Below are 13,994 nucleotides of genomic sequence, written 5' to 3'. Positions count from 1 at the left end.
TGACTCGAAAAAAGATAAATTCATCTCACTAAACAAGACTTAATGGTCTTGTCAGTAAAATGATCCAAACTTCTCATCACTAATGGGTGGCACATTTTAAATAACAAAATGCGACAATAAAGACCTTGTACTGTTGCACATCTTAAGACTTGTTTGCAGGAAAAATGGGACAAAGTTACAGCTTAACAATAAACACTTCATCACTTGGTGTCTTCAGAACCTAAATATTTTTAGTGTTGTGAAAAGGGATGGCAACATTACAAAGTGGTTAACTTTTTTTGAAATGTGTTGCAAAAAACTAAATTGGAATGGTTATTAAAAAAATCATTAGGAACACATTAAAATAATGAAATACAGGTCAAATTAAATAAAAAAATCACTTTGGGGTATATTGTTGCAGGAGTGAGATCACACAGACACTGTAATTTCCCTAAAGGGCTGTTTATTTACAGTGCGTAGTGTGCAGGCAATAATGCAGTCAATATCCCAGTTCTTGCAGTTTTTGTGGGGAGTGGAGTGCCTCTAAAGAGTTGCTGGAGAGAGAAACACTGCAAGCCATCAGTCGAAAACATGCTCTGCCCATTTAAATTACGCTTACAAGTTCGACACACCTCTTCTTCAAGTCCTGGCCATTATTATTTCTCTTGGACTTTCTTCCCTGAGTGCCGAATGAACACTCTTAATCACCATCCTCATCTGGGTACCACCAGCCGTGCTTCCTCCTCCCCACTATTGCTAAGTGACAGATCTTTGATAATTGTATACAAGGCTGGATGAGGTGCTGTGGGGCATGAACAGATGATGTTAATGGGAAGTCAGCATCTGCAGCAGGCAGTCAGCCATTCTCTCTGCAACCTGAATGGCCCATAGTCCAGCATCCAGCTTGATGGGGCTTGATACAACATCCCAGTGTTTGGCCCAAACGAATGAGGATCTTCCTATTCAGCACATCTTAATCCACTTGATGCTGGGGCTGGAGTGAGTAATAGGCCAGCTGGACCTTCACTGTCAGGAATATAGCGAGTAGTTGGTGCCACTGCTTTTCCCTTGCCTCTTTAGCTGCCAGCACCTCAGAGCTCTGCAGGTATGCCTTGACATCTTCCCGGTCACCGAGCCCGGGCAGGAGATAGATGGGCATCGAGTGCTCTGGGAAGGCTGGGCATCTGAATGAAGACTGACTGCCTGTCCTCCCTTTTCATACTCTGCAACCTGGCCCAAGAGGTGTGGCTGTCTCAAGTCAACTTCTTGGAGAAACTGCAGAATCCCCTCCATCTTCGTTCATTGATGTAGAATGGATAGAGAAAGAGAGGGAGAGGAAGCGAGAGAGAGGCATCCTATGGGAAAAAAAATTGCAATCATACAAAAGCAATTGTAATATGTAGAATCTCTCTAAATGCCTGCATTCTGCACCAGATGTCACAGTAAAGAGATCACACTGACACAGAGATGCAGTGAAATCCCAGAAAGCCTGTTAATTTACATTGCAGGAAGTGGATGAAGTGCAGGGGGTGAAAGGTGAAGTGACCGTAGTGGAACCAAAGTCTCAGTTTGTGCAGTTCCATGTGTGGAGTGGAGTGTTGATCGTAGGTAGCTGGAGAAGGGAACAATGAAAGCCTTCATTCTAAAATATGCTCTGCCCATTTCTTTCAGCATTGCAGCTTTTTTATTCCCCTCTCACTCCTAATAATCCTCTGCTGTCCCCGATTGGCATGATGATTACAGTGAAGGACACCAGACTGGCAGGTCCACCACATCATATATACATACAGTGGTGTGGAAAAGTGTTTGCCCCCTTACTGATTTCTTATTTTTGTGACAATTGAATCTTTCAGATCGACAAAAAAAAAAAAAAATAGTCACAGTGGAGAAATTTTGGCCCATTCAACTTTGCATAATTGTGTTCTTTCAGCCACATTGGAGTGTTTTTTTTTTAACACAAATAGTTTTTTAAGGTAATGCCAAAGCATCTTAGTTTGATTCAGATCAAGATTTTAACTAGGCCATTCCAAAATCTTCTTTTTGTTTTTCTTCTAAAATTCAGAATTGAACTTGCTGGTGTGCTTTGAGTCATGGGCACTCACCTTAACCTAGGCAAGTGAGACCTGCAGTTCTTTGGATGTTTGGGGTCTTGTGTAACCTCTTGGTTGAGTTGTGGTTTCTCTCTTGGGGTAATTTTGGTCTGCCGGCCACTTATAAGGTTCTCTACCGTTTCATGTTTTTTTAAATTCAATTCAATTCAGCTTTATTTGTATAGCGATTTTACAATGTAGATTGTGTCAAAGCAGCTTCACATAAATGGTCATAGTAACTGGAACAGTGTGGTTCAGGTTTTAGTGTTTAAGTTCAGTTCAGTTCAGTTTAGCTCAGTTCAGTGAGATTTAATCATTACTGAGAGTTCAAACACTGAAGAGCAAATTCATCGATGCGTAGCTCTACCAATCCTGAACCATGCGAGGCAGTGGCGACAGCGGAGAGGGAAAAAAAACTTCACCTGATGGGAGTGAAGAAAAAAAACCTTGAGGGAACCAGACTCAGTTGGGCACGACCATTTTAATTTCTCCGCTGGCCAAAAGTCTTGTGCAGAGCTTCATTCGCCGTGGTTTAGGCTGGAAGATGGCCTCAGCGAAGACTCGTCTGTCCCTGGAGCGTCGCTGGAATCAGACTCATGTTCTCCACTCCCCACGACCATCAGCGCAGCAGCAGCTCAGGATATGGCCTGGTCCCGGATATGGAATCCTTGGGATCATCATGTCGCTGGTCTTGGATCCAATCAGTGACTCAGCATAATCTGAGGACCTCGGGATGAGTATCCCCAGGTGAAAATAGAGAATAAAGAGAATAATTAGCGTAGCTGCTGTTCATAGTTTATATAAGCAAGATGCAGAAGCCTTTGTGGAACCCGCTAGGTGATGCATTGAGTGTATGCTTTACTAAACAGATAGGTCTTTAATCTAGTTTTGAACTGGGAGAGTGTGTCTGAGCCTCGGACGTTATCAGGAAGGCTATTCCAGAGTGTAGGAGCCATGAAAGAGAAGGCTCGACCTCCTTTACTTGATTTTGCTATTCTAGGTACTACCAGAAGCCCTGAATTTTGAGATCTTAAAGAGCGAGTTGGTTTGTAGCGAGACAGAAGGTTGGTTAGATAAACAGGAGCTAGATTATTTAGAGATTTATAGGTGAGAAGTAATATTTTAAATTCAATACGAAACTTAACAGGCAGCCAGTGTAAGGAGGATAAAATTGGGGTTATATGATCATATTTTCTAGACCTGATCAGAACTCTGGCTGCTGCATTTTTTACTAATTGAAGTTTGTTAATAGAGGATGCTGGGCAGCCAGCAAATAGAGCATTACAGTAATCCAGTCTCGAAGTCATAAAAGCATGGACTAGCTTTTCTGCATCGGAGATGGATAGCATATTTCTTAATTTAGCGATATTTCTCAGATCAAAGAAGGCAGTTTTTGTGACATGGGATATATGGTTTAATATGACACCCAGATCTTTTATAGTAGAGCTAAAACTAACTTTGTATCCCTCTAATTGTAAATTGAGTTGCGAGATCTGCTGTGTGCAAGATTTAGGCCCAATAAGTAATAATTCTGTTTTGTCGGAGTTTAAGAGAAGAAAATTGTTGGTCATCCAGTCTTTGATGTCTTTGATACACTCAGTTAGTTTAGAAAGTTCAGACGTCTCCTCAGGTTTAGTTGAAATATATAATTGAGTATCATCTGCATAGCAGTGAAAGCTGATCCCATGTCTTCTAATAATGTCTCCCAGAGGTAGCATGTAAATTGTAAACAGTAAAGGGCCTAAAACTGATCCTTGAGGCACCCCATACTTTACTGGGCTGACTTGTGAAGGCTGTCCATTAATATTCACAAACTGGTAGCGGTCAGTTAAATATGACTTAAACCATTGTAGAGCCTGTCCCTGGACACCTGTAGACCTTAAGCGATTTATGAGGATATTGTGGTCAATGGTATCAAGTGCCGCACTAAGATCGAGTAAAACTAATAGCAAGACGCACCCTCGGTCAGCAGCTAAGAGTAAATCATTGGTTATTTTCACTAAGGCGGTTTCTGTACTGTGGTGAGCCCTGAAACCTGACTGAAACACTTCAAAAATATTGTTCGTCTGCAGAAAAGAGCATAATTGAGTGGAAACAACTTTTTCTAGTATTTTAGACATAAATGGAAGATTTGAAATAGGTCTATAGTTAGCTAAGTTGTTGGTGTCTAGTTGCGGTTTCTTAATAATAGGCTTAATAACAGCTAGCTTGTAAGAGTTTGGAACATGGCCTATAGATAAAGAAGAGTTGATAATGTTAAGAAGAGGTTCTCCTATAGCAGGTAGCAGCTCTTTCAGTAATTTTGTTGGGATTGAGTCCAGCATACACGTAGCTGGTTTAGAGCTATTTATAATTTTTACTAACTCTTCGTGTTCTATGATTTTGAAGCAGTGTAGGTTATTATTATGATTCAATGAAATATTTACAGGATTTGGAGTATAAGCCGGTGCAGAAAGTTTGGCATCTCCTATTTTCTGTCTAAAGCCTTCTATTTTATTACTGAAAAAATTCATGAAGTCATCACTACTAATTTGCGGTGGAGTAGTTTGTTCCAAGGATGACCTATTATTTGCTAATTTAGAGATGGTGTTAAATAAAAATCTAGGATTGTTATGATTATGATTATTTTTTGCCACTTGTAGATGGTGGTTTACTGCAGTACCAAAGCTTAAGAAATGACTTCATAACCTTTTCCAAACTGGTAGATCCCAATCATTTCATTTATCTTATGGTGAGCAGTGGGTAGCAAAATTGCCTAACAGCAAGAAGGTTTGTCATGTGGCATTTCTGTGTAACGTTTGCATGTTCTCCCCGTGTTCATGTGAGTTTCCTTCAGGTGCCCCAGTTTCCCCTAAGTCTAAAGACATGTTCTATAGGTGAATTGATTAAGTTAAATTGGCCATACTGTATGTGTGTGAATGTAAAAGCTGATTTATATTTCTGCGTCAAACTCAAGCGTATGCTATGGTGCAGCCTACGCGTAGCGCAAGCTCTGTTATTGGTCGGCTTGGTAGCACAGATGAGTCAGATGAGAGCCACGTGAGCCCGATGAAGCGACTGTTTTCAGGTGTGGAATCCCGTGATGGAGCTCCGGATGGAAAGTTTTGTTTTGTGTTTACCTCATAGTTAAAGTTGTTGCATGTCCGCCGGTTCCAGCCGCAAAATGAGCGAGTTTGAGCCACTTGTACATTCAGGATGCGTTCAGAAAAAACAAAACAGCAGCAAAGAAACTCGACACAGAGGAACATTAACACCTCACTGCCCATTAGCGTTTCGGAAGTGTTAATGCAGACCAACAGAGACGTATAAGTATAAATGCACAGCTACGCGCGTTGCATGCGCCGTGGGTTACGCCGGTCACTTGACACAGAAGTATAAACCAGGCTTTAGGCTGTATGGGTGTTTCCCGGTTTTTGGTTGTGGCTGGAAGGTCATCCGCTGTGTAAAACGTATGCTGGATAATTAATATCCCTGATTAGTAAATGGACTAGGCCAAAAAGAAAATGAATGAATGAATGTTCCTAAATTTCCCTGGATCTTGGCATGATGCATGATGATTTAAATGTATTCTTAATTACAAACTAGTGTGGCTTTAATCTCCAGTGTGATAAGTTATGTTTTATAATAAATGCGTATACAATAAATATATACTGTATGTAATCATTTACACTTTTATATTTTGTTAATTTGAGATTTATTTATTTTTTTTACATTTTATCTCTGTTTCTTATTTTATTTAAACCAAGTTGGTATAAAAAAATAATTAAAGTAAAATTTTAGTTTTATTTCTTTTGCATTTTTCTCCCTAACCTGTGTTGAATTGAACCAGACCATTACTTAAACAACAAGTTACATATGGAACAATGTCTTTTTTTATTTATTTATATATTTTTGTATTACTACACCCCTATTGTAATGCAAGTTATCAAATTATTTCCTTGTGTTTATAAAGAAAATGATGTGAGGATTGTTAGTTTTGAAACCAAAATGTGCTCTCTTTTGCAATTATATTTATTGTGGCTAGACCGTAAACTGAGGCAAAAATTGTGTTGTGTATTCCTGCATTTTTTTTTTCTTATTGAATGTTTATAAAATATTTAGGTATCAGTTTATTTTTCAAGTACGTTTAACACATTTTGTTGATTTATAAGTTGCATTGCAGCTACATTTTATTTCTAATTAGAGTATGTGTAGACTTTGTTAGGGTTGGTATTAGGTTTAGTCAAAGTACCTTTAAGGCAAGTCATTTCACTGGGCAGCCATCTTTGAACCACCTCTCGGACAGCATGCTCGGGTATTCTGTCTGAATGGGGAAACATCAAATTCTCCAAAACTGTTTGCCAAGCTTACAATTACATTACATATTTGGAGTCACCAATAAAATTAAACAACAACCATCTCATAAGTTTCGTTTCTAAGCGTCAGAATCAAACATAATCAGCCTATTTTCGAGTTGCCCGAGCTTATGCACATGCGCACTCAAAAGGAACAAAATACAGACACCAACCTCATTTATGGCCATTCTGCACTTTATTATCCTCTGCATAATGCTTCGCCTGATTGCACTGCTCTTCTGAAGTAATCCACAACTTGGTCTTTGGTGAATCTCCTGAAGAAATGACAGCGACTGTTTACAAGTCTGTGAGTGTTTAAGTAGTTGCTGTCATGTGATGTGCATTTGACAGGATGATTGTACCTAGTGTTTGTTTCATACAGATTACAATACCAAAAAATGTTTGTTATCAAGTGCATTGGTTAATTTAAAAGTACAGATTTTAAGCTTTCTGTGGATATATCTCTTGTGTCTGTGAAGCAAGTATTCGCTGAGGATCCAGTGCTTTTGTTGACCACCAAACTGTCTTAAAAGCACACTTCTGATCCCAGCTTCCCCCCAGAGAAACTTTCTTAAGTTTCTTATAGTCAGGAGAAAGTCTGTTGGTGGAGCAGTGTCAGCAAATATTAAGCAAACAGTTTGATAATATTTTAATAAAGAATAGTTTTCATGTAGTTGCATTGTATCTTATAGTCAACAAAACATGCAAAAAGGACCATCAAAAGAAATTGATCCCAATGTGTGTTTTTTTTTTTTTTTTTCAAACAGATATTTTGATATACCAATGGGAATTTTACCAAAAGTGAGAAGTTCTTCAGAGATTTATGGTTTAATGGTAAGTTTGATTTCTGTTTTTATGTTACATAGATGTTACAAAAGTTAATTAGATAAAAATCTCAGTACTGAGCAGATGCTCTGATACATCATCATTTTAAGCCAAAGTAAAGAGAGTTGTTATTAATATTATAACTATTCAAAGACCTGTGATTAAAAAAAAATGCTTAATTTGGTATTGACTTCAGGTCGTAGTCCTGTAAATACTTGGCCCTGTTTCTTAAATGCAAGGCAATGTTAACAACAGCTTGCAAATAAGCAATGTTTTGAAGCTCGAAATACAATATTATTTAAGACTGGTTTATACATATCAATTGGGATATTTTCATTGTTGAAATCAGAGATTTAGCTTTACCAGTTACAAAATTACACAATGTTCAATGTTATGGACTGCTTGTACTTGTATATTTTGTAAAGATACAGTCAGGTCCATAAATATTGGGACATTATTACAATTCTAACATTTTTGGCTCTACACACCAACGCAATGCATTTGAAATGAAACAATATGTGCTTTAACAGCAGACTGTCAGCTTTAGTTTGAGGGTATTTACGTACAAATCAGGTGATTGGTGTAAGAATTACAACAGTTTGCATATGCACCTCCTACATGTAATTGGACCAAAAGTCATGAGACAGAATAATAATCATAAATCAAACTTTCAAACTGGTTGCAAATCCTTTGCAGTCAATTACACCCTGAAGTCTGAAAGGCATAGACATCACCAAAAAGTGGGTTATATTCCTGGTGGTGCTCTGCCAGGCCTCTACTTCAACTGTTTTCAGTTCCTGCTTTTTCTAGGGGGATTTTCCCTTTAGTTTTGTCTTCAGCAAGTGGAATGCATGCTCAATTGGATTCAGGTTAGGGGATTGACTTGGTCATTGCATAATTGCATTACATTTCACTTTAACTCTTTCACCAAACTCTTTGGTTGTTTTAAAGTATGCTTTTAGTCATTGTCTATCTGCTCTATGAAGAGCCGTCCAATGACGTCTAAAGAATTTGGCTAAATATGAGCAAATACAGGGTTTCCGCGGGGTTGTAAAAGGAAGTAAATAAAATTAGCCAAAGTTAAGGCCATTAAAAAGTAATAAAGTAATAAAAGTCGTCTGACAAGGTATTAAATTTTCAAACCCAGTTTTTAGAAATTTTTTTTTAAGTGTAGGCCTTTATTCTAAATTTTGCGTGGATTTATATATAGAGAGAGTAGGACTTGAGCGCACTCATTTGAAGTGGAGTTCGCGCGCGCACTGAAACAAACCTGGCTGGCTTACTGCCAACCATATAGACGACCTCACCTTTGATTCAGTAATTGAATTAAAGAGCCCATATTATACATGAAATAGGGTCATATTTTGGTTGTAAGGGTCTCCAACAACAGTCTAATATGCATGCAAGATCAAAAAACACTTTCATGGTCTTATAATTTGCATTTTATTTTTACCTAATTATCCCAGCGACTCCCATATGAATCGACCAGTGATTCATTTGTTCCCAAACCTTTCCTTAGCGTGAAGCTAATCTGCGCTGATTGGACCGATGACAGTCTGTTGCAATTGGTCGACTGCCTTCAGTAAGAGACAGAGTGAAATGCCCAGCAGCTAATCAGCAATATAGAAGTAGTCACAGTGCATACACCCTCGATAGTGTAAGGCATGGAGTTTAGCTGCCAGTGGCTGAATGTAAATACAGACGATGGACTTGAAAAGGCAGACGACTAACTATTTTATTGAGCAAAAACTCCAAAAACTGTCGAGGAGATCTCCTAGCCGACAGCTCGCGCGCACACACAAACACACACTCACACCTCCGGACGACAGCGCGTGCACACACACACACACACACACATTACCCTCCTCCACCGAACGTAAACAAAGCAATATGTAGAATATAGCGAGTTAACCTGATACAGTACACGCGGTTACAAGTAACAAATCACAGCTAAATACATTTGCAAGCTAGAGTAAACGAGGCAACAACTTACGATCAGCTGACTCCCCCGTCTTTTCCCTCAAACACAAAAAAACTGTAAATCAGTGCATAACGAGACTAAGCATTTAAAATGACGCAAACCAAAACTTATAAAGAGTGATAAAAGTGAGACTTTTCTTTCTTTCGTCTGTTCCTTCTTGAGATGTATATAATTTTTCTATTTAGTTACTGATGACTGCTTTGCAGCTTTCAGCATTGAATTGAATGATTTATTATCTTTTGTTTGTTTTGTAACAGAAATATTATTTATTAAATTAACATGCATATAAAAACAATAATGAAAAATAAACGTTTCTTACTGCAATTCTTCACTTTTTTTTGATGCAAACCATAAATTTGTTTTTCATAAAGTAATAGTCAGCCTTTTAAAACAGATAATTCGCATTCAGGCACATTCAAGGCAGCATGATAATGAGAAATGTAATTAATTGTTAGTATTATTGTCATCATCTTCATTATTAATATTCTTTAATTATTACACCTTTGTTTTTGCACAAATATTAATAAGTCATCATAGAATTAGTAGATAGTTGTAGTAGATCACAGATAGTTGTTTCTGGTTTTTGTTAGTCCTAATTGATGTTGTTTTAAAATACAATAAACCCCTTAATATACAGTTTGCAGTGATGCTCATTAATTTTTGGTGGGTGCTCCTACATTTTTTTCTGGTGCTCCTAATTATTGTTAATATAAGTTGGGAGCACCGGTGCTACCAAGTAAAAAAGTTATTTTCGAGCCCTGACACATGGAATTTTTCAGCACAGTTGTCTTAACTGTGCTAAGAATTCCGGGCCGAGAATGGTTTGTAATTGTGCTGTGCCGATCCTGGCTCAGTGGAGAAACAACCGTAACCCTACTGAACTGTTCTTAGAAGAGCGACTATTGACATTTGATGACATAAATTACATCGATTAAAAACTATGGATAAAGGCCCACTGTGACACCTTGATTAAGCCCTCTGACTTTACTCAAATGTATGTTATCTGCAATATGTTATTCCATTTGAAAATATATTACATTTATGCCACTACAGTTGCAGCTCGTGCAAGTCGTGATGGTAGTGAATTTTTTTTGAAGGTATTATAAAAGGTAGTAAAAGGTAATAAATTCAACTCAAGAAGTTCTGTATATACCCTGATATAACATTGCCCAAAATACTTCAATATTCATCCTGCTGCTTTTGTCAGCAGTCACATCATCAAGGGCCATACATGCCCACGCCATGGCACTACATCACCATGCGTCACTGCTTAGGATTATGAGCAGTTCCTTTCCTTCATCATACTCTTTGCTTCCCATCACTTTGATACATGTTGGTCTTGGTCTCATCTGTCTATATTTTTTAGAACTCCAATGTGGCCTTTCAGTTTTTTAGGCCCCATTTACACTAATACATTTTAGTTTTAAATTGATGTTTTAGAATGGAAACGATTTACTTAGATCGAAGTCTTAACTTATGGGAAGGGGTGCAGGACTGAACTTTGTGTAGACTACTTAATATTGAGGAAAAAGCCTCAATCATCTGTTTGCAGGTGTCTCCGTTTTACCCCATCCACACTGCCATGGAGCAGCAGCGTTTTCAAATTAAAATGGCCTCTTTAGTGGTTTCAAAAAGCTCAAAATTCAGTGCTCCAACTTCTGTGTAGTGTGGACGGATAGTGTAACCACAGCAAAACTTATGTATTTTAAAACTAAAACGTATTCATATAAATGGGGCCTTTGTCTCATCAATGGTTTACATCTTGTGGTGAACTTTCTGTATTCACTCTGGTGAAGACTTCTCTTAATTTTTGACTTTGAGACACATACGCCTACCTCCTGGAGAGTGTTGTGACCAACTGTTGTGAAGGGTTTTTTCTTCACCAGGGAAATAATTATTTGGTCATTAACCACAGTTGTTTTTATTGTCTTCTGGGTCTTTTGGTGTTGCTGAGCTCACTGGTGCTTTCTTTCCTTTTAAGAATGTTCCAAACTGTTGTTTTGGCCACACCTAGGACCTCATGTATCAACGCTGCGTACGCATAAAAACTTTGCGTACGAAAGGTTTCATGCTCATGTTTGGATTTACTAATGATGAAATGAACGTGAGAATGTGCGTTGGTCCACGCCAACTTCATGCCTGGCATACGTTCATTTCATGTGTGTGTTTGTTTTAATTCCATTGGCGACTCCTAGAGGCAGTTGTGTTAAGTAGCACACTACATCTTTGAGCCGTGTAATGGCAGCTGTATGGGACAGGTTCACCCGAATGTCTAGCTGGTATATAAGGCTTTCATACCATGCAGATGACCAGCCAAACATTAAAGCGCAATTTGCAGCAGTCGCTGGTTTTCCCAATGTAATCGAAGCGATTGACTGCACACACAATGCTATAAAGGTGCCATCTGAAGATGAATTTGTGTACGTGAATCAGAAACATTTCCATTCAATAAATGTGTAAATTATATTTGATGCGCACACTTATTAATGATTCCTACTTGTTTTCCTCGTGATGAAGAGTAACCAAAATCTGATATGTAGAGGGGGAAAAAAAGAAGAATGTCTTCATCAGATGCTGGATTTGAACCGATTTCATGCTTGAACGTGTCAACATGTTGCCATGTGTTTTTCGAGCTACGCCACTCACGCTGTCAGACACTACAAAATTTTTCACCTTTACATCGCACTATTTCTTTTTTTAATCCACTCAGTGTGATGTTCAGAACCAACTGTGTTAACCACATCAGCTAAACTCTCCCACTCTATTTCTTTCTTTTGTTATTAATTCCAAACTTTCAAATAACATAGTTTTTCTCCGGTCTACCTCCGAAAGCAGCACCTCCAAACCACATTCTTTTCAAAGTTTCTCTTTTTGCTTGCTTTTGCCATTTTCTGTTGGGTTTTGCCAAACTAATAGTAATTAGCATATACATACGGGGGAGGATGCAGGGAGGGGTTTTGCGCTCGTGCACGTGCGCTCAGTTTCATGTTCATTCAGATGCACAAAGAGAATATGCGTGTTTTATACATCTAAATTTTTTACTGCAGATGCACATTTACAGCTTTGTGCGTACGCAATGTTTTAGTATGATTTCAACGCAAATCTTCGTATATGAGGCCCCTGATGTTTTGCTTTCTCTCTGATGTGTTTTTGTTTTTTTAGCTTAATGCTGGCTTGTTGACTGATTTAGTGACAGCTCTTTGAATCATATCTTGAGAGATGCCATCAACGGCTTCCAATGCAGATAGCAGACTTGAAATCAACTCTGGACCTTTTATCTGCTCATTATAATTGGGGAAATGAAGGAAAAACACACACCTGGCCATGGAACCGCTGAGAAGCCAGATGTCCTATTACTTTTGGTCCCTTGACAAGTGGGAGGCACATATGCAAACTGTTGTAATTCCTACACAGTTCACCTGATTTGCATGTAAATACCCTCCAATTAAAGCTGACAGTATGCAGTTGAAACACATCTAGTCAAATCCATTGTGTTGGTGTATAGAGCCAAAAATGTTAGAATTGTGTTGCTGTCCCAATACTTATGGGCCTGACTGTATTCTGTAGTTTAATGCACTACTATTACTACACAATGAAATAAATCTTTCCTCATGCAGTAGGCTTTAAAATCAGGCATTGCTGAATCTATTACAGATAGGCCATGTGCACACAGAGACTCAGTGGTTACTGCTATGTCCCTTCTCTCCTGGAAATAATTCACTTGCATGATGATAATACTTTATGCAAAACTGTTTGAGTAATCATACTATTATTTATTTATTTATTTTAATCTCTGAGAGATGATCCAGCTTGTACCCGACGTACATTGTAATTTATTTGATGTGTTACCTGATGATTCTGGATGCATTTGATTATTTCTACAGAATTGAATACTACTTAATGCATTTTTCAAAGGATTTTTTTATATTCAATGCAATATTAGACATCTTCTGTCAGATGTTAAATAAATGTTTTGAAAGTGTATTTAATACATTTTGTTTTTAATGCACTTTTCTTAATCCGAGAGCGCTACAACAAAAGCAAAAATAAAACAGAAAAAAATAAAATACTAGTGTTCAGTGCAGAGAAATGTTAACTCATAAAACAATCACAGTACAACACAATTCAGTACAATACTAATCAAGAGTACAAGTTTAAATTGCATGGGTTTGTTGCAAAAATACTGCAGTGTTTAAGTGTTCTACCGAAATGTGTATATTCCATACAAGCTGTAGCTGATTGGTCAATTCTTGTCACGTTTCACGACACTTGTGCGCACATGCCAAGCACCTCCATTAGAACTTGTGTGAAGTCTAGAAAAGATACAATATGCTAAAGGCCCCTGAAAGGCCACCGTCATTTGCGATCTCCAGCAGTTGATCTTCTTGCACAGCCATGTGGATTCACCTGGTTTGTTGACAAATAACATTCCTTGGTAGTTTTTGGGTTCTTCACTGGGTTTTTTCCCCTTAGCAAAACTTTTTTTAAAGATATCTGTTTCTTACTCATTTTGCTGTTTGTGGGTTAAACTTGGGTGCTCTAGTGACCGAAATGCAACTGAGAGAATACGGTCATTTTTCAAAATAAAAAGCTTTTCAAAATAAAAGATCATTCAGACTCGGATAATAAATAAAACGGAAATAATTAATGATTTATTCTGCGGCCCATTACCATTTGATCCCAATTGAGCGTCTGAAGAGACCAAAAAATAGCTGTCCACCTACATTTACTATCCAACCTGACAGAATTGGGGTCTGTTTCTCGTACCTCGCTTAAATGATCCAA

The 13,994-nt window shown here is 38.1% G+C and overlaps 1 protein-coding gene across 12 annotated transcripts in view; it reads left to right on the top strand.

Annotated features, from left to right (window-relative positions):
* Positions 1-13,994, top strand: part of zgc:172295 — a 117,555-nt gene that overhangs the window by 50,683 nt on the left and 52,878 nt on the right. For all 12 annotated transcript variants that reach the window (NM_001114584.2, NM_001431102.1, NM_001431103.1 and 9 more), the window contains 1 exon segment: positions 7,171-7,237. In NM_001114584.2, the coding sequence (NP_001108056.2) occupies positions 7,171-7,237 (67 nt within the window).

The sequence above is a fragment of the Danio rerio genome, chromosome 1 (assembly GCF_049306965.1).
Source record: "Danio rerio strain Tuebingen ecotype United States chromosome 1, GRCz12tu, whole genome shotgun sequence".
NCBI lineage: Eukaryota > Metazoa > Chordata > Actinopteri > Cypriniformes > Danionidae > Danio > Danio rerio.
Note: the sequence above shows the minus strand (reverse complement) of the source record. Positions and strands in the feature narration are given on the sequence as shown.